The 21,002-nt window shown below is 41.9% G+C and overlaps 2 protein-coding genes across 4 annotated transcripts in view; one reads left to right on the top strand and one right to left on the bottom strand.

Moving 5' to 3' along the window:
* Positions 1-9,450, bottom strand: part of LOC136435759 (centromere protein P-like) — a 43,423-nt gene extending 33,973 nt beyond the window's left edge. Inside the window, exon 1 of the mRNA XM_066429458.1 lies at positions 9,312-9,450. Coding sequence (XP_066285555.1) covers positions 9,312-9,391 — 80 coding nt within the window. The 5' untranslated portion in view covers positions 9,392-9,450. The remainder of the gene's footprint in view (positions 1-9,311) is intronic.
* A 175-nt stretch (positions 9,451-9,625) lies between these two features.
* LOC136435758 (nucleolar protein 8-like) overlaps positions 9,626-21,002 on the top strand; it is a 69,099-nt gene continuing 57,722 nt past the window's right edge. For 2 of the 3 annotated variants that reach the window (XM_066429456.1, XM_066429455.1), the window contains exons 1-2: positions 9,626-9,722; positions 18,252-18,398. In XM_066429456.1, the coding sequence (XP_066285553.1) occupies positions 9,686-9,722; positions 18,252-18,398 (184 nt within the window). In that variant the 5' untranslated portion in view covers positions 9,626-9,685. Of the gene's footprint in view, positions 9,723-9,769; positions 9,966-18,251; positions 18,399-21,002 lie in introns of those variants that run through there. The other variant, XM_066429457.1, reaches the window with a different exon arrangement.

Genomic DNA, 21,002 nt, shown 5'->3' with positions numbered 1-21,002 from the left:
ATTTATCGGAATCTTATATTTCCCTTACGGTAAATGCTGCGGATGTCATATTTGAGGTGTAGGTACCTGTAAGAAAGGTGAATGCACCTTGGACATAGATTATGCTAATGATGACCTAATTTGCCTAATTTATGCAGAAACACGTTTTTACCTTACGGTAAATGCTATGGATGTCATATTTGAGGTGTAGGTAACTTTAGGAAAGGTGAATACACCTGAACATAAATTATGCTAATGCTGGCCTAATTTGCATAATTTATGCAAAAACATGTATTTCCCTTACGTTAAATGCCATGGATGTCATATTTGAGGCGTAGGTAACATTAGGAAAGGTGAATACACCTGGACATTAATTACGCCAATGATGGCCTCATTTGCATAATTTATGCAGATACTTGTATTTCCTTTATGGTACATGCTACAGATGTCATATTTGAGGTGTAGGTTCCTATAGGAAAGGTGTCATATTTGAGGTCATTTTTGCACACCTTATTTATATATGGGAGGGAATAGCCTGCATTTTCTCGAAAATGTTGCCTTTCTAGTTTGTATTTGTTCCCGTAGTAGGATTTGAAAGTTAACGTTGTGTCAGCAGAGGACACATCTCTATCAAATCTCTCTGATTTCTTGACACAACGATTATATCAACATGTGATCAATTCAGTCCTGATAAGGACTGCAAGGTTTATTGATCAATATAATTTTGATTTCTTTTTGGAACACCAAATTAGTCCAATCAATACACAAGGAGATGAAGGTTTCCAAACTAAACTCAGGGCCTGGGAACTAATTTGATTTGATATTTAATGTACTTTTGTGCAATGTGTTGCGAATGTCTTGCAAACAGAGGTATAATTATATAAAGCCTAAACTACACCTTTCAATTCGGCCTTCATTTATAATAATAATATAATGGTTAATGGTTCTGAGTACATAGATATAGCAACAAGCATCTTTAGCCTGAAAAGTAGCAAGGATCCAATACAATCTTCAAAACAAAGAGAGTGGTGTGCGGCAATCGGACTTGTTGTGTATGTTGCAGGCTGTGCCGCGCTTTCAATTTTTTAGTATCTAGTATCCCTCCTGCCACAGACCACACCACTTAGCCCTTTTAAATATAATCACTCAAGCTGGCCGTGTAAAGGGTAGATCTTTGCCTATTACTTGTAATACTATCGCTCTGTTCAATTGACTTAACTAACTCTTCGATGTTAACATTTTAAAAAGAATCTCTAGTCAGTGACACAGAACATTCATATGGCTGAGGCAGGGTTTTTTCTAGAAAAATTGAATAAGAGGGAGCAAACACAGGTGAGGGACCGAATTGCATGTGTTTATGGAAGAATCCATTGCTGAGTAAAGGCTGTATGCTGGATATTAAGCTAAAATCTGAATTTGACAAGGGGGTGCTGGGCTGAAACAAGAGGGTGCAGCGCCCCTCTTTCCTGATTTAGATAAACCCCTGGCTGAGGTATAAATTTGTAAAGGATGCATCTTTCTAGCAACAAAGCCCTGAACCAAGACTCAGAACGCTGTAATGTAAATACTGTATCACCTATCTTTGCAACTAGCTTCGGCAAAAACGCAAATTATATGAAAGTGCTTAAGCTTGAAACACGCGTATTTCATGTCATACACCTGCTAAAACAGTCGAGGTTCAAAGGTAATCAAAGTTTTTTAGGGTGAAATAGAACGAAAAACGTCCGTGTGAAGGGTGCATATTTGTAATGATATGGCTAACCGGTTTGGTAATGCTATCTGCCTGTTAACATAGTTATTCAATGATTTGAGGGAAACATTACTCTTTGTTCAACATGCCTTTCCGTTCAAATGTAAAGTTCTCGGGGTGAAATAGAACATCCGTGAGAAGGGCGCATATGTTTTTGCAATGATTTAGCGGAAAGTTTTGGTAACACTATACATCTGTGAACGTAGTTTTCCAATGATAAAAAGGAAAGTATTACTTTTTAAACAATATTCCCTGCCAGCGACAGAGTCAGCGAACAAACAGCTACTGTGTGACTCTCCAATCAAATAGCTGAAATATTATTTTGTGAGGGATGCGTTCTTTCAGCTTAACATGCCATAACACTACACTACTCTATAAAGACTGTATCTTTTCAAAAATACAGTTGGAAATTTCAAAGTGTGGCGGACGTGGCCGAAACAATTTATGAAGGATACTTTATACAAAACGACCTTACAAGATGGATAGGTGAGTTTTCTTTGACCGGGGAACAAGTGAGGCTACCTACGTACAGGTTAGATAGGGGTGTTTTCTTTGACTAGGGACCTGGTGAGGACAGGTGAGGTACCTTGCAGCTGAGATAGGTGTGTTTTCTTCGCGACTAGGGGGCAGGTGAGGACAGGTGAGGTACCTTACAGCTGAGATAGGTGTGTTTTCTTTGACAAGGAACAAGGTAAGGACAGGTGAGGTACCTAACAGGTTAGATAGGTGTGTTTTCTTCGACTAGGGACCAGGTGAGGCCAAGTGAGGCTATTTACAGGTAAGATACATGTATGTGTGTTTTCTTTGACTAGTGAGCAGGTGAGGACAGGTGAGGTACCTTGCAGCTGAGATAGGTGTGTTTTCTTTGACTAGGGACCAGATGAGGACAGGTGAGGCTACTTACAGCTGAGGTAAGGTCAGGTGAGGTACGTAACAGGTTAGATAGGTGTGTTTCCTTTAACTAGAGACCAATAGATGACAGGTGAGATACCTTACAGGTTAGATAGGTGTGTTTTCCTTGAATAGGAACCATATGAGGCTACTAACCGGTTAGATAGGTGTGTTTTCTTCGCCTAGGGAGCAGGTGAGGCCAGGTGAGGTACCTTATAGCTGCAATAGTTGTGTTGTTTTTGGTTATAATTAGGGACCAGGTGAGGCTACTTATAGGTTTTATAGATGTCTTTTTAGGTAGCTTATATCAGGAAGATACCTCACTTGGCCTCACCTGGTCACTAGTAAAAAAAAACAACACTTATCTAACCTGTAATGTACCTCACCTGTCCTCACCTGGTCTGTAGTCAAAGAAAACACACCTATCTCAGCTGTAAGATACCTCACCTGCCCTCACCTGATCTGAGTCGAAGAAACCACACCTATATAGCCTGTAATGAACCTCACCTGGCCTCACATGGTCCGTAGTCAAAGAAAAGACACTTATCTAACCTGTGAGTAGCCTCACCTGGCCACACTTGTTCCCTAGTGAACGCAAACACACATATTTAACCTGTAAGGTACCTCACCTGACCTCATCTGGTCCCTAGTCAGAGAAACCACACCTATGTAACCTGTAGGTAGCCTCACCTGGCCTCACCTGGTACTTATTCAAAGAAAATACCCATATATTAACTGTACGTAGCCTTACCTGGCCAAACTTGGTCCCAAGTCGAAGAAAACACAACTATTTAAGCTGTAAGGTACCTCACCTGTCCTCACATGGTCCCTAATAAAGGAAAACACACCTATCTAACCTGTTAGTAGCCTCACCTGACCTCAGCTGGTCCCTAATCGAAGAAATTACGCCTATCTAACCTGTTAGCAGTCTCACCTGACCTCACCTGGTCCCTAATCGAAGAAATTACGCCTATCCAGTGGTAGAAATACTTTTTTTCAGTGTTCTGCAATATTGCAGAATGTCAAAAATTTTTTCTGCAATTTGAAAATATTTTCTGCAAATACACAAGCCTCCATGATACAACATTCTCAACTAAATAATGCCTACTTACTTACATTATATCTAGAGCTTTGCAACATTGCTGTAATTCTTTATTCTCTCACTCTATCTTTGATTATCACTATCAAAATTTTTAAGAGGAATAACATGCATGTGTGTGAAAAATATTCAAATTAATAGCGAAAATTGCAACAGCAAAAGTATATTTCTTCAATATCAATCAAATCAAATATTCGTTTGATCATTTCAGTATGTGTATCAAAATTAAAAACAAATTCAACAGCCTGCCTGATAAGGAGGACAAAGGAATTATATCCTTGCGAGAAATACGTGTTCTGATGCGTATTATGATTAATAAATAAGATCGCACGACCTGTGACACGGCCACGGCCCACAGAAAACATAACAAAAACCGAGAAAAAATGTAAAACTCAAAATAAAATGCCTTCACGCAAACCTTGGCCTCTGTGTAGTTTTTTTGTATAAATCTGAAAAATTGATATCGGTTTCAAACATCGGACTACGACTTCGGACATTCGGGGAGACTCCAGAGATCTCCAGAGACGGCCCGGCGATGTTAGTTTTTCACGTGGGTGCCCCCCTCCCCACTGTGTCGGCACAGGAGAAAAATTATGTTCCACCTTTTCCACACAAGGCGGTGCTCAATATCTATCTGAGTAGTTCTCAACTTCATCGCTGCCATCTGGACTTCAAGGACCACGGGCTAATGTTGTGGCCACCGTTTCGTTCCTTCTATCATCGCGCCCATGCCTCGAGTTCGGGCTCTGAAGAAATCGCATGCTTGCGACATACGCTAGAAACATCCGGGTTTTGCCGACCCCGAGATCGTGACCGCGGAGATTAGCGACGGCTGACGGAAATGCACGAATTTAACATTTTCTCACATGATTCGTCCCCGAAGTTACCACGGAAAGTGTCGAAACCCCCCCCCGAACAAACTGACCTCAAGTAGCACCAGGCAGTCGGAACGCACCGAAACGCCGCCATCTTGCGCGGCGCTGTGGGCTTCAGTTTATTTACAGCGCCTCTAGTTTGCTTAGTACTACTAGTAAGTCTATATAATCTCCTGAATTGAGAGCCATTGATTCCCGAGTCTCATTTTTTTCTTCTGCAAAATTGCAGATTGTTTAATTTTTCTTCTGCAATCTTGAAAATCTTTATGCAATTTGCAGATTGCAGACGGGTATTTCGAACGCTGCCTATCTAACCTGTTAGCAGTCTCACCTGACCTCAGCTGGTCCCTAATCGAAGAAATTACGCCTATCTAACCTGTTAGCAGTCTCACCTGACCTCACCTGGTCTCTCATCAAAGAAAACACCCCTATCTAACCTGTAAGGTACCTCACCTGGCCTCACCTGGTCCTTAGTCGAAGAAAACACCCCTATCTAACCTGTAATAGTCTCATCTGGTCTCTTATCAAAGAAAACAACCCTATCTAACCTGTAAGTAGCCTCACCTGGCCTTGCCAGGTCCCTAGTCGAAGAAAACACCCCTATCTAACCTGTAATAGCCTCACCTGACCTCACCTGGTCCCTTATCAAAGAAAACACCCGAATCTAACGTGTAATAGTCCCACCTGTCCTCACCTAGTCCCTCATCAAAGAAAACACCCCTATCTAACCTGTAAGGTACCTCACCTGGCCTCACCTGGTCCTTAGTCGAAGAAAACGCCCCTATCTAACCTGTAAGGTACCTCACCTGACCTCACCTGGTCCCTAGTCGAAGAAACGCCCCTATCTAACCTGTAAGGTACCTCACCTGACCACACCTGGTCCCTAGTCGAAGAAAACACCCCTATCTAACCTGTAATAATCTCACCTGGCCTCACCTGGTCCCTTATCAAAGAAAACACCTCTATCCAACCTGTAAGTAGCCTCACCTGGCCTCACCAGGTACTTATTCAAAGAAAATACTCCTATCTGAACTGTACGTAGCCTTACCTGGCCAAACTTGGTCCCAAGTCGAAGAAAACACAACTATTTAAGCTGTAAGGTACCTCACCTGTCCTAACTTGGTCCCTAGTAAAGGAAAACACACCTATCTCAGCTGTTAGGTACCTCACCTGTCCTCACCAGGTCCCTAGTTAAAGAAAACACACCTATCTAACCTGTAAGGTACCTCACCTGACCTCCCCTTACCTCACGTGACCTCACCCGGTCCTTAGTCAAAGACGACACACTTTATCTCACCTGTAAGAAGTCTTAGTTGGTCCCTAGTCAAAGAAAGAAATCTATGTCACCTGTAAGGAGCCTTACCTGGACCTTGGCTAAGTAAAACACACCAATCTCTCCTGTAAGGTTCCTATCCTATATATAGCTAGTCATTTATCAAATGAATCATACTTAAATCAGCTTTATGACGGCTCACCCCCTTCCTACTGTAAGAATTCATATCGATGACATAATATTTTACCTAAGAAAACTTACAGTCAATTGATAAACAACATGCAGGGCTCGAAATAGTGGGTGCATGTGCACCCCTGTGTGCACCCAGTGCACCCAAAATTGGAGCTGTGCACCTAATTTTTGACTGTGGGTGCACTGGTGCACCTATATATTTTTGTAGCCTATAGGGTTAAGGTACTATTGTACACTAGTATACAGAATATTCTTGAAATGTAAGGATAAAAAACGGCATGATAACTTTTTGCTGTACTTTATTTAATGTATTATTTGTTTGAAATTTTAAAGTTAGCTATAGAATTACAGATTGAAGTTCTTAAGAGAGGCAGCAGCGTTAAACTTTGTAATTATGTTCTGAAGAACATTCAACTTTATCTTATCTGGTGCACCCAAAATTCTTTCTGTGCACCCAATTTTTTGACTTGGGTGCACCAGTGCACCTATTCCCAAAGATGAATTTCGAGCCCTGACATGATATATTAGCCTGAAAGCTCATCTGTACTGCTGTGTTGTTGAAATCCATGACGAAGTTTGATCTTTACATCAACACAAGCAAAAGTAGCTCACCTCAAATGTTCAGTCGTACTACGTCGACCTTCTTCAGGAGTGATTCAATTACTCTGAGCGCATGACCGTTTAGGGACTCGAGTAATGAATCGTAATTGCCTGGCAAGCGATATCGGCCCCCGTCTCTGTTGAGTGTCGGCTGGTGGGCTCTAAAGTAGATAGCCTCCTTTATCCCCCTCACAAAGTAATCCGGTGCCACTAGTAACTGTCGTATACGCGTAGGGTTCGTACTGGTCTGAAACAGGTTCGGATATTGTGGGCCGTGAAAATCCTACGGCCGCGGAGGTCCTCGGAAACACCCTTCACGTAAGGGAGGACTAACAATCCTCTGTTGTTCTGACGTGTTGTACGGTTCGGGTTGTGGTCACCAGTGGGTCTAGGTGGGTAAGGGGAAAACCCTGTATAGGTACCCGTACCCATATAGATACCCGTATAGCGTATAAGTATACCACTAACCAGTATACCCCATTTGGGGCCCCAACAAGCCAAGAAACACGCTTTGACGCCCGCCATATGGGGCACCCAGAACGGCTGTTTTTTACGGTCTCCACATTGATATAAGACACAAACAGTTGACTATACTCGGCCAGAAAATAGCTGAACAATCATAGTTTACGATCTTTTGATTTCTATTAAGAACAGAGTTTTGGAAAATACGGAATTTGCGAAGTTCCTACGACCAGCGACTGTCAGAACGTGCGAGCACCGATCTCGGAGGCCTTTCAACTAAACCCGTTCTGAAAAGAAATAGAAAAAACACCCAAACTATCAACCTTTCCGCTTTTTATCATCTTCAGATGCAATACTTATATTATGATCTGTTTGGCTGGAGCTGCCAGTAAACCTACGTAAAACGCACAGGAAACGCCGTTCTCGATGCACCGAAGGCCCGCCATGACACATGTGCGAACTAGCCGCTTAGACAGAAAGTGGCCACTTGTTGCAACACAAACATTACGGCCATTCGGCATGATTTGTCTGAATATGCCGTGCTCGGTCTCTGTCTTTAGCGTAAGGCCGTTACCGCAGATCTAGAGATTTTCGGACACAAGCTTGAAGGCAAATATCTATACTCTCAGCAGCATGTTTCTAGATTACGGCATACTAGTAGTTCAGACAAATTACGGCGAATGGCCGTAATGTTTGTGTCGCAATAAATGGCTACTCTCCGTCTAAGCGGCTAGTTAGCACATGTGTCATGGCAGAGCTTTAGTGCATCTAGAATGGCGTTTCCTGTAGGTTTTATGTAGGTTTACTGGCAGCTCCAGCCAAACAGATCATGAGTATTGCATCTGAAGATAATGAAAAGCGGAGAGGTTCATAGTTTGAGTTTTTTCTATTTCTTTTCAGAACGGGTAATTAGTTGAAAGGTCTCCGAGATCGGTGCTCGCACGTTCTGACAGGCGCTGGCCGTACGAACTTCGCAAATTCCATATTTTCCAAAACTCCGTCCTTCATACAAATCAAACGATCGTAGAATATGATTGTTAAGCTATTTTCTGACCGAGTATAGTCAACTGTTTGTGTCTTATATCAATGTGGAGACCGTAAAAAACAGCCGTTCTGGATGCCCCATATGGCAGCCGTCATAGAGTGTTTCCTGGCTTGTTGGGGCCCTAAATGGGGTATACTCGTATACCTATACGGGTACTTATACGGGTACGGGTACCTATACAGGGTTTTCCCCCTACCCAAAACAGGTGCGGGGGATTTGTTTATAGCCCATGAGGGATACCCACACTGCTTTTGAGCATCTACACGCCCATTACTTTCAGCCATATCATATCATATCATACCATGTATTCTGTACCTATAGTATATGCCTGTACTTAGCCCGTGATTAGATTTAAAACTTAGGTGGTGCGATCTGTGGTCAGAGGGATGCTAAAAAATGCGCGAACAGCCCGTAAAATACGCTTAAAACAAGACCGATCGCAGCACACCGCTCTCAAAGTTTCAAATCCTGCGACAGAAAAAATGTGAAATTCCAATATCTAAAAGGCAACATTGCCCACGAACTGACCCATAATGAGCAAAAATGGCAAACAGCCGAGACTTGCAGCGGCGGCGCGTCTACTTGGCACGGAAATGAGCCTTCTCCTGTAACTCGGTTTCTCGAAAAACCCCATGCGGTGCCCAATACGGCTTGAAAACAATGAGTTGTTACGCTGAAAACCTGAAAATTGGTCAACTTCGCCGCGATATATCCTACTTCATACTGCGTCCCATTTAAAAAAGATACTTCGTCGAGGTGTTGCAACTCTTTCGGAGCACCAGGGAGGAAACCTCCTTGGGAGCACAGAGACACAACTTGCATTCTGATGCGACCTATCGGGGTTGTACAGTGGTATTTTGAATGCAACATCTAACATAATTTTGTCTAACTGCTCATTTCGGCGTGTCACCTTTGACACTGCACATGCGTAGTAACAACTCTGAACAAGCTTATTATACGTTAGCGTTACCCAATGACCTTTGAACTATATCAAGCTTCGATACTAGAATAAAGCCGTTCCGTACTGGAATTATTGTACGGAACTTCCTTCTGTACTGGGGGCCGAGTATCGGCTACATTTTCTCCACGGGTTCCGTCCTGGGCGCCCAGTAAGGAGCCAGTTACATCTGTATATTTGTACTTACTCCTTGATGGTCTGTTGGACGAGGCCGAGTTCAAGTTTGATCTCCTCGGCAGCAGACCCTTCTGACAGCGCTCCCGCCATGGCTTTTCTGAAATGAGCTTGAGCTCTACCGTCAGTCTTGAAATGAGCGCCAAATTTCATGGCATCAAAGCGCACCAAAACTGTTGTTTTTTTCGTTAGAATTAACCTTTTTGTAAGATAGAATTAATAATAATCATCTATTTTTAATTCTGGTGGATTCTTCCATCGAAGTGAATTTGTGAATCCAAATTCTTGTTCACCCAACCATCTAGTAAAACGTATTTTTGTAGTTAGGTGCTTTCTTTGACCCTTTCAACTTTCAACACATGTTTGTAGGTCAAAAGTCACACACACATGGCGTCGACGTCGAACATGTGCGAAAACATCCCAGGCAAGAAAGTTACATTTTTTATGTGTTTTCTAGCATTTTTGCACGTGAAAGATCATATATATATGCTTTTCTGTGCAGTTTCAGACATGCAGTATAGGCAAATTATTGCCTATACACTAACAGACAACCGAAAGAAGAAGAACTTATCGCACCCCCCACCCCCATGATTTTTTTTTTTTCAGATCGAATATCGGGGCAGCAAAAATAATTTTGCAGAAGTATGTTTTGCGTGACTTCATTGTGGTAGGTTTGTTCCTGTTCATAACCATTTTCTTTCACTGCTGATTGTTGTTGTTGCTTGTTGTTGTTGTCCTTGTTTAACGTCTATTATATCGCTAGACGTGGTCTCTTTGTGCTGTGTTACGCTTGGTTCAGTTACGAGGCTAAATGTGTCTCTAGGTGTTTAACTCTTGGTGGCTTTGAAATCTTTGAAATCTTTATTAGAGATACCACGGTCGCGGACTCTAAATTGTAGAGTCCGAATTAAAATGGTACTTACATTTCTAAAAACATGGGATACTGGTTATAAGCGAGTATCAAAGACTTCTCAACCTTAAAAAAATTGTGATTGAACACAGGGCTAGAGTTAACTTCTCTACTTACAGAACATATATCTCTCTCAATATATGTATAGTCGTCTAAACGTACAGATGTCTATAAGTGTCCCTTCAGATATTAGTAAGAGTCGTTGCTGGGGAAAGTGATCAATCATGTTTGTTTAAAAGTTCAGTCATGTACTCTCACCTCTCAAATAAACGTACCGGTACGTTTATTTTTTTTCGCCTATAGTTCCACCCGGTACGTTCTTATTCTAGACGGTACGTTTATTATTTTTTGAAAAATTGAAGCTTTGCAAACCAGGAATCCCTCTAAAATCGTAAGTTAAGGTTTTTCTGCCCATATTTCCCCGGTATTTTTGCTCGTAATTCGCTATTTTTCGGCCTACCGGCGTTGATTTTCTCGCCGCTTTGACGGCCTTGTGAAAAGTATCCTGGCGGCACTCGTAACATATCGGTCGATATCGCTATGACGCTACAAAGTAAACCGGAAAATAAGACGCGACATTGACATTTTAAAATACAATTTTCATATAAATAACTTTGATAGTCCCTGTTTACATCGTAAACCAAAGCACGCTGATCAAAAACGTGTGGAGTAGAGTGCACGCCTGCACGGGGAATAATAATTTCCTGACCACTATATCCGTAGTATCGGCAGCGCGGCGGAAGAATTATTTGTTCACAGAAGACATGTAACACGTTAAAACAACAATCATAACTTAACTTCCCTTGTGATATGTGTTTTGAGGCCACAAAATCTGTAAAACGGCAGAAATATGTCCGATATGATTCGGTAAACAACAGCGCGAAATGGCGAAACATGGCCGCCACTCTCAGGCATGGCGACAGTAAAACTAGCAGCATATTGCGTAGTGCGGATACCGATCTTTAAAATGATACCGTAAACGCAAGGAAATATTATATTTTTTGGGCAACGATAGACACACAGCGCCATATTTATTTTCAGAGGGTTCATTTTTTTAAATAATCGTAAGATTTTCCCAATTTTGGCGGTTCATCGCGGGTTTCTAGTGTCAACACGTAATGGGTAACTTCTTAGTATGTGCGGTCTGTGACGTTGAGCTACTTTTATAGTCGATCTCTGTTCAATATTGTGGGATTTACCGCGGGAACTCGAAATCCGAGCGTCTCACTTTGTTTTCGACGCTATGGAGCAAAAGTTTATAGACATATTTCTTTTGTGGAAGGACTGTGTTCATATTTGTGTTTTTTTGTGGTTGATGTCTTTAGAAAATATGATCAGGTACATTTAACTTAAGTACTCTGATGATTTTTGTTATACATGTCACTGATTGTCAGTCATAATAAAATGATATAACAATTTTCTTTGATCACTTGCTTCAAGTTCCAAGTAGAAAAAGCATGTATCATGTACATTTTCACTTGTTGAATTTGAAAGCACCGTGGCCCCCGGTTAGGGGTCATAGCGGGGAACCTATGCCCAATTTTTCAATATTACTATTATATTTTACGAAGAGGCGAGGAAGATCATCATGATTTGAACAAGCTATGGACAGTTGTTCTGTTCAATATCTATATACTTAATAGGTATGGCATAATTGACTAAATATAAGTTACCTACCTGCTTATTATCTTATTTCCCTCTGACAGTGACAGTTGTACATGTATGGACACAGTTTACCTAGCCTCGACTGTCGATTTTTGAAATTTTCCGGGGGGTACTTTTATTCCAGGGGGTACTTATATTACATTTTGAAAATTTGTCCGGGGGGTACTTCTATTCCAGGGGGTACTTCTATTTGAGAGGTGAGAGTAGGGGATGGCAGAGTTTTTGTAATGTTTCATTCGGCAGGTAGGTGTGTCTAGCTTGTCTGAATTCCGCGTCCGTCGGCCGGATATCTGACTTCTTAGCGGGGGGAGCCAGTCTCTGAACTCTGTCTGAGATTAACAGTTTTTTTGCAAAAGATAGGCAAAGGCTCACTCGTCGTTCAGACAAGGGCGAGAGGTTCAGAGTGGTCAGTGCCGAGGTGTAGTTTGTGTACTTTGTGGCACAAAGTTTGTGCCAAGAATGATCCTGCACGCTCTTCTCTGCAGTCGTTGGAGTCTTGTGGACTGGGTGCCAGTTAGGGAGGAGTGCCACACAGGTGCTGCGTATTCCGCAGAGGGTCGGATGTACGTGGTGTAGACCGTTGCGAGATCTTCCGTTGAGACTCCAAACCTCTTAAGTCGACGCAGCAGAAAAAGTTTCTTGTTCCCGGTAGATAACATACAGTCTACTTGAATGTCCCATTTTAGGTCATTCTGGATAGTTAGTCCGAGTACTTTAACGTGTATTACTGTTTCTAGGGTCTGTCCATCGATTAGGAGAGGTTCAGGGGTAGGTGGGGTTCTAGTGAAGCAGACATGTAGTGCTTTGCACTTACGACAGTTCATCAACATTTTGTGTTCTTTGACCCAGGAGTCGAGGCTGTTAAGAGAGATCTGCAATGTGCATTGTTGGTGGATAGATCTCACCTCGGTGAGATTCATATCATCTACGTACAGTCAAACCTGCCTATATATATAGCGGTCACTCAAGGGACTGGCCAAAATCGACCGCTATGGACAGGTGGCCGCTCTATAGAAACGGTTGATTGACCACGAGTAATAAGTGGCACATGTTTTCTGTACCCACTGAGAAACATTTATTCACAAACATGTACAGTCAAACTTGGTCTACCGACCACTTCCACAAGACGACCATCGGCTCAAGATGACTGCTTTCGGTAGGTCCGGATTTTTCCACAAGCAAATTTAGTCCTAGTCGATCCATCGATCCGCCCCCAATCCGGAGCACATGCGACCAAAATGTTGCCAAAGACAACCGTGTCATTTTCAATTGCGCGGCGACATCATTTATCAGCAAATAATTGCGGAATTTCACGGTAAAATCAGCCTGTTTGGGTCGGATTCCTTGCCGGGAGAAAAAACAACAGCTGCAAGATGAGAGGTCATAGGGTCATTGGGATAGTCTACTGTAATGTGGGTGCAGCTGCAATGTGTGAGTTATGATTTTACTCTACATGAAATAGTACAAAATGTAAAAGAAGTTCTTTGAAGAAGAGAACAGAATATACAAAGAATGGATGACTTTATAACCTTTTTTTAGAGGATAAAAGGCATCTGTCTTTGTTTTAACAAACTGCTCCCCCATGGTACTACTAGTGAAGTAACCCAAGTAAACAAAACGTCCCGCTAGGACCGCGCACCAAGAGGCTCTGTTTGTCTCAAATTTCTGGCGCCTTGGCGGTTTTGGAAATTCAAAACCATCACCAGGAGCAAAATAAAACCATGTACAACATTTTCATGGGTAACATTGCAGCTATAATGACATTTTTTTTCTGCGGGGATTTGAAAGAAGGCTCCCGAATCTTGCGGCGACCATGCGCCGTGACCGTTATCGGCAGTGTTTCCAGACCCGCGGGACCGAAAATCGAGTGGCCGCGACCGCGTTGGACAGGTGACCGCTATAGCCTAATTCTTAATGCTTATGTCAATGGGAAAAATCCAAGGGACCGACAAAAAGTGACCACTATGGGCAGGTGGCCGCTATGCAAAGGTGACCGCTAATACAGGTTTGACTGTACTTCCACCTGTTTGTAACGTCACGTAACGCGCTATCAATCAGAGAAAGGAAGATGATAGGTCCCAGGATAGTTCCCTGTGCCACTCCACAAGAGAGATGTTGCCAGTCAGACACGTTACCCTGATAGCGCACTCTTTGCCGTCTGTTGGACATGAAGTTACAGATCCAGGGAAGAAGGGATGGACGTACTCCTAAGTCAATCAGACATTTGACTGCGGTGGTGTGATTAACCCGATCGAATGCTTTAGATAGATCAGTTATTATCAATGTACAGATGGAGTTGGGGACTGATGATGAGCTGTATAGGAAGTCGAGTAGACTGACGAGGGCGTGAGTGGTCGATCTGTTCCTTCTGCATCCAAATTGTCTGGGGTCGAGGTTGTTGGTTATGTCGTTCATTATCCAGTCTGCGGCGAAGCGTTCACAATGTTTAGCAAGCTGGGCTGTCAGGGAGATTGGGCTTGTGCTTGCGTGCTGCTGGAAGTGTTTTACGTCTATTTTGTCACTGCTCGGGCAGGCGGGAATGCGTTAGGTTTCTTCTTATTCTTCTTTACTGCTTAGCCTCATATCTGAGATTATCAGCAGTTGCACATGGGTTAGATACAACACAAATGCCCAGTACAAATAAAACAAAGGGGAAATAAAGGAAAGGCGCTAAGGAACATAAACAACTGAATTTGTGTGTGCAGAGGACAGGACAAGTGAATTTAGTGAGTTAGTATATATTTACATATATACAAGGACGTCTTGGGGTGGCTCAATGCATCAGGGTCTTCCCCAGTTCGGTTTTGAACTGGGAGAGGGACCCCGCCTCCGCCACACCAGGCTCAAGTTCGTTCCACTCTTTGATGGTCCGAGGGAAGAATGAGAGCCTATAGTAGTTGTTTCTGCACGCGATGGCCTGCAATGTTTGGGAGTGATTGGTGCGGCGGGAGCATCGAGCCACCGGGACAATCATGGTCATGTGTGGAACATAAACAGTACCATGGATGATCTTATATAGGGTGACTTGGCGGGCAATCTTTCTGCGCAGTTCTTGTGTTTGCCAGCCCAAGTTTCGCAGCATAGCAGTGACTGAACTGGTACGTCTATAAGTATAATCATTACACACGTAGCGGGCTGCCTTTTGCTGAACCATCTCAACACTCCTCACCTGTTCCCTGGTGTGGGGGTCCCAAACACAACAGCCATACTCAAGGACAGGTCTTACAAGAGCCATGGCCATGTAGGCTCTCTCCTTGGCCGTTGTGCTGGAGATTCTCAGGCAGGTTTGGACAAGGAGGTTTAATCCCAGCACCTAGAGACCACGTCTAGCGATATAATTAAGGGTTAATGACCCGCCCCGAGGTGTATATGGTGTCATATGAGGTGGTTATAGCACATGGCCAGGCATTATGACACCATATACACCAAGGAAGAGGCGGGTCATTAACGTTATTATCATATAGCCTATCCAAACCCATACAACAAATCTTAGACTAGAGTAGACAATTCCTGTATGACGCATATACTCTTGTCCTATCAAGAATGCATTTCAGAATTTACGTTTGTCCTATTTGAACAGAAGATGATAGATTTCATTTTGAAAACCAACATTTCCACAGATAATATTTAATAACATTGCAATATTGGCATGTCAAATCTTTTTCAAATCTATTATCTATTATCATCATTCCTCCCTGCTGGGTGTCCTTCTGACAATGCTGTGGGCGGCTCCACTTACAGTTCCGCCTGTTTAGATTTGACTTGTATTGAAATGGTTCATTCTATTTTGTCATATGCTTACAAAAGATTTGATTTAAATTCTATTAAGATAGTGAACATTTTTGGGAACAAATAAACATTATACGATTGTTAACAAAAAATAAGCTCCCCCTCTACATAATGGGAGGAATGATGATCACGGGTGTGTTATCCTAGATACATACATGTAATGGGAGGAATGATGATCACGGGTGTGTTATGGCGATTAACACATGGGCAATGGAGGCTTCTGATTGGTTGACACCATCTGGTTATGTGATAATAGACATTAAACAATAATCTCTATATTCGTACCTCCTTGGTTTGGAGCGTAATTAAGTCTGGCATAAGTCGTTAATCTTGATTGCCGATTTCACGACTTTGGCACCCACCAAAACACTACCACACGGCACAATCCATTGAATCCCATTGACTGATCATGACTATTTTTCGCCCAATATACGCCGCGGTCAGTAATCAGATGTTTATAGTCGTATTCTGGTCAACTTTGACAGGAGAGGTTAATAGATTCCAACTCGGCCCATCGCAAATCTGGTCAAGTCGGCCAATCGCAAATCTGGTCAAGTCGGCCCATCGCGGTGGTCAACTCAGCCCATCACCATGGTCAAGTTGGCCCATCGCCAAATTTCCACAAAATAAAACAAAAATCTTCTAAACAACAACCTCATGACTGTAATTTTTAACTTTTCAATTTCTTCTTTGCTCGACAGGTGTTTAGCGACAACTTCTTCATGTACTGCCGGGCCTGGTCATGTCGGCCCGCCGTGTCCCGGGTAGTAACATACATGTAGTAACAATGTCTCCTTGTCAGACAACTTCGAACTGTTGACTTTGAGGTTTTGGGGCCGAGTTGACTAGGCCGAGTTGGTAATGGGCCGAATTGTCCGACATCGCAATAGAGTTGCCTCCGTTGCAATCCTTCTCACTAGCGATTTTTAGCGATTTTTTTGGGGGGAGCGTATCTGCTTGAGCCCCCGTATCTGCTTGGGATCCTGTTACCGCTGTGAGCCCGTGATCGCTGTGTGGAAGGACTGCGCTTTGTCGCTTCCAGCAAAGGCAATTGATGTAGCCGCGAGAAGTAATTCACACTACCGCGAGATGCAATTCAAATGTTACGTTGCACAAAGCCCGCGTGAAGTGACACATGCTTCCTGGATTATCATGTTGTCTTCAAAGTCGTGTTACAAATTTTCTCAAATGTGGCCTGATGTTTCTTTCTATTGCTGATATCTTCTGTGAATTCAGCCGTCGTAGCTTATAGATCTTAAAGTGTTTTTATTTACGAAAAAGGAGACAACAAAGGGTCAGGGGTTAGATTATGATCGGCCATTGTCTAGCGCAGCGTGCGTGGAGAAAGTATTGCAGCTTTCTTGCTCACCCCTTTCATAGACGTGTTTGAGACACGTTTCCTTGCACGAAAAGCACATCATCAAAAGATCGTCAGTATAGCACTTTCGATGGATGTGCAAAGGAAAAAATGCGAAAGGTGCGTTATTTACGTGTCCGTAAGTCCGTTGTGTTTTGAAAAGACATCCCGGATCCTGACTTTACGAGTGGCTGCTCAAAGAGGCGTGAAGATTTCTATGCGCTGTGTTTTTTGATAGGCCTTTTTTTGCTGGAACCGACAAAACGCAGTCCTTTCCCAACAGCGGACACAGGGGCACGGAGGATACGGAATCCCAAGCAGATACGCTACCTTTAACTAATATCAAGCTTATTGTTCTTTGTATGTGGCCCTGTTAATGTAACAAGTGAATCTCCCCTCTTGGATTCCCCATGATTATGTTACTGTTAGTGTGTCACTGTTTAGAATCAGAACCCACATGGAAACGACCTAGCGCTGTCCAATGTCGACATATTGAACCATTTTAGCCGCCTTCATGTAAATTAGTTAGCCCTTTTGTCCCGAGACCCATGCCTCGTGTTCAGTCGAGTCTGTAGTCCGGGAGAAGAGGGTAAGAGATTGAACACGGGTCCAGGGCTTGAAGAGTCTCCACAGGTGCAGCGACTGAGCAAACCTTAGTTTATAAGTTAGTAAATGTCCTAGTTTAGAAAATACAATGTACATGTACCTCCCCGGTAACTTGCTTTCTCAAGTCACTGTTTGGTGAGTGCTATTGTATTGTGTTCTTGGTAACTGGCAACTATGTGTGTGCAACTCCAAATTCTATTGGTAAAAGTTGAGACCAAATGCCTTGGCCCCATTGAAATGTGCGGTAGTCTTGTAACCTTCTGATGATTAGGGATGTGCTGATGTCAGACATTGTTAACGTTGTGTGCGACTTGAGCGTGGGCAGTGAAATTGATGTCTGCAGGACCCATTCCTCCGTCCCTGGATGGAAATTTGCTTGTTCAAGTTGTTAATTGGGACAGGAAAAATTTTCACCCCGTCCATCCTCAAAGTAAAAATCTGAACTTCGTGATGTGAAACTGATGAAATTGTATTTTTGTAAGCTTGAAATGAAAGATTTAACAACAAACATCAACAGCATGGGCTCTCAAACAATGAGTGGGACGGAAAAAATCTTAAGCTAGAGGTTCAAGCATGTTTGTTAACTGTTACATGTATGTTTTTGTTGTTTTGATTGCAACATACAGCAATGGTGAAGGACCCTGAACAAGTCAACACTCGCCTGTATGTTGGAGGACTTTTCTGTGAAGTGACAGATACGGATTTGATGGGACGATTCGAGAAGTTTGGAGCGGTGTCATCTGTGGACATAGTTAGGAGGAGAGATGACAAAGGTTAGATCAAGTGACAAATATTTTACTATCATAATATATCTGAAATGTTGATATCTGCACTTATTACTTTTATATATAATTAGTCAATTATACTTTTCAGAGCGGATGGCAGTTCAAATTTCCCCTTGCCAAGAGTCTGGGGATTTTTGCTGCAGCCATTTTGTCTACTTCCAGGCACTTGCTGATGTCAGTGCAGACAAATGTCATCAGTGGTCTGCTGTTCGGCCGGTGTTCGTTTGTGCCGGCGTTTGTTTGCAGCATTTTCTAGGCATCTACAGTAACTGGTTAAAAAAGTATGAGGCAACATTAAGAAAAGATGGATAAGGTTTTGACCAAAATTTTCAGCCATGCTGCTGTGAAAAATCTGCAAGAAAAGGAGTGGTGAGGGAGGGGAGCAGTGTTTTGGCTGTTTCTTGTCTCCCTACTAAGCAGACCCAGAGCCTTAAGGGTCAGTATCTCATCAGATTGGGATGGATTAGATAATGTCCTTGATTATGTTTAGCCATACCTAGTATGGCTAAACATATTGTTTTTGGCGACGCCTCAGGGGCGAGCCAAATTTTTACTATATTGTGTGCAGATTGCAAGAATTCTAGGAATTGTACAGGAATGTGAAAGTCCATGGGACGATAACTCAAGAATGCCTGGATGTATTGTCTTCATATTTTGTAGGTGGGTAGGTCTGTGGGAGACCTTGTAATGATTGGATTTTGGGCCCCCTAGCAACTTTCTATGGTACTGCAGGGGAACTTTCACTTGACAAATCTCGTCTTCTGAACATACTATAGTCATGATTTTTAAGTGGTGGATAGCTCTTTGTTAGGAAAATATGTCCTGTAGATTTGGACCCCCTAGCGGCTTTTTCTAGAACTGCAGGAGCTGATTTTGACTCAAACTTTGAAAGAGAATAACGCAAGAAGGGGATGACGGATCATCATAATTTTCGGTGTGTAGATAGCTTAAGTGATGATTTACATAATCATATGCCAATTATGCAAATCAATACCTGATTTGCATAATTAATGAGGACAGTTAATAAATTAGCTGCATTCTATTATAGGACTCTCAAACACATGACATATGTAACTGAGAAAGAGATGAATATCGATAGATATTGATTATGCAAATGTATACTTAATTTGCATAATTAATGACAAAATACTATAAATCCATAGTGGTGAATGATGGGGATTTCATTTTTGCACCATTTGGAAGTTAAGTAGATGTGGCCACTATATTAGACACAAATCTTGCATAGAGGGCCTCATTTACATGATTTATGATATATATTTAATTGTCTTTTTCACTACAACTCGGAATTTCATCATTATAATACAAGGCAACGAAACAACTTGAAACAGATACAAGCAAGAACACAGCAGCGAATGTTCTCCATGATGTACAGATGCCCGCAAACTTGGAATAGCTTACATGAAAACTTACAGAACTGCAAATCACTACTGAGATTCAAAAACATGTTAAAAAGCTCCATTTTAAACAATCAATCCTTTGCTTAACCTTCTATTCTTTGGTTTTTCATTTATATCCTGCATGTCTGGGTGCATTTCTTGTGTTATTGACTTGTGTTGTTATATATGCTTGTCGTTATTTGCATCGTTATTATTTATCGAATTGTTTTCTTGCTTATTTAGTTGGTAATTTTTCTGTGTTCAGTTAGGTAATTGTTTCTTTATATATAATAATTTAGTTCTTGTTTTTTGTTATTGTTATTATTAGTTATTGATTTGTTATTTGTTACGATATTAAGTTGTTAGTTTTTTTCTCTATATCTTAATTTATCATTGTAATTCATTCTGTTTGAAAAATGGGGATGGAATATTATAGACCACATTGGTCTTTACCTTCCCCGGCACTATGTGTATTGATCTTTCATATGTATGTAAAATTCTTTTACCTGTGCGAAATAAAAAGACTAAAAGACTATGAGGAAATGGTACAATATCTTTTTTTGTGAAAACAAGATTTTCATACATTGGACAACTTGTGTTATTTTGGTAGAGAAGGTGATCGACTGATATGATTTATGCGAGGTCCTTATTTGCATGTGGGCTAAAAACGAAAACATTAACAGAGACCACCGTCGCCATGGCAACATCTTTTTATGTTGCCAATCTTGTTACTCATGTTTCTTCTCCTTCTCCTCCTGTCAAATCTTCAAATCAATTCATCTGTCATTTTTTGACCAAATGACCTGAAATTTGGTACAGAGGTAATGTAGGCAAAAAACAATGTGCGTTTTTTTCTTTTTTTTTGATATTGACCTTGAAAGTGATTTTATTGAGGTTTTTAGGCTATTTTTAGCATATCTTGGCCTCCTGCGCCCTGGTATTTCAACCGAATGACCTGAAATTTGCTGTATATGTGGCTTGAACAAATATTTAAAGGACTACATTCCTATTTTTGGCATACATATCTTCAAAACGATTTATTTTGGGCTTTCTTGACAATATTTGCCACTTCTGTCACTTTCAATACTACATATGACCTAAAGGTCAATGACCCCAAGTGCCTTGCACCTGGCCTTGCATGCCTGTGAGCCTTGCGACCACCTGATTGGTCAATTGAGTTAATCTAATTATCTTG

Source organism: Branchiostoma lanceolatum, chromosome 5 (assembly GCF_035083965.1).
Source record: "Branchiostoma lanceolatum isolate klBraLanc5 chromosome 5, klBraLanc5.hap2, whole genome shotgun sequence".
Taxonomy (NCBI): domain Eukaryota; kingdom Metazoa; phylum Chordata; class Leptocardii; order Amphioxiformes; family Branchiostomatidae; genus Branchiostoma; species Branchiostoma lanceolatum.
The sequence above is the reverse complement of the archived record's forward strand: the minus strand, read 5'-3'. Positions and strand labels throughout refer to the sequence as shown.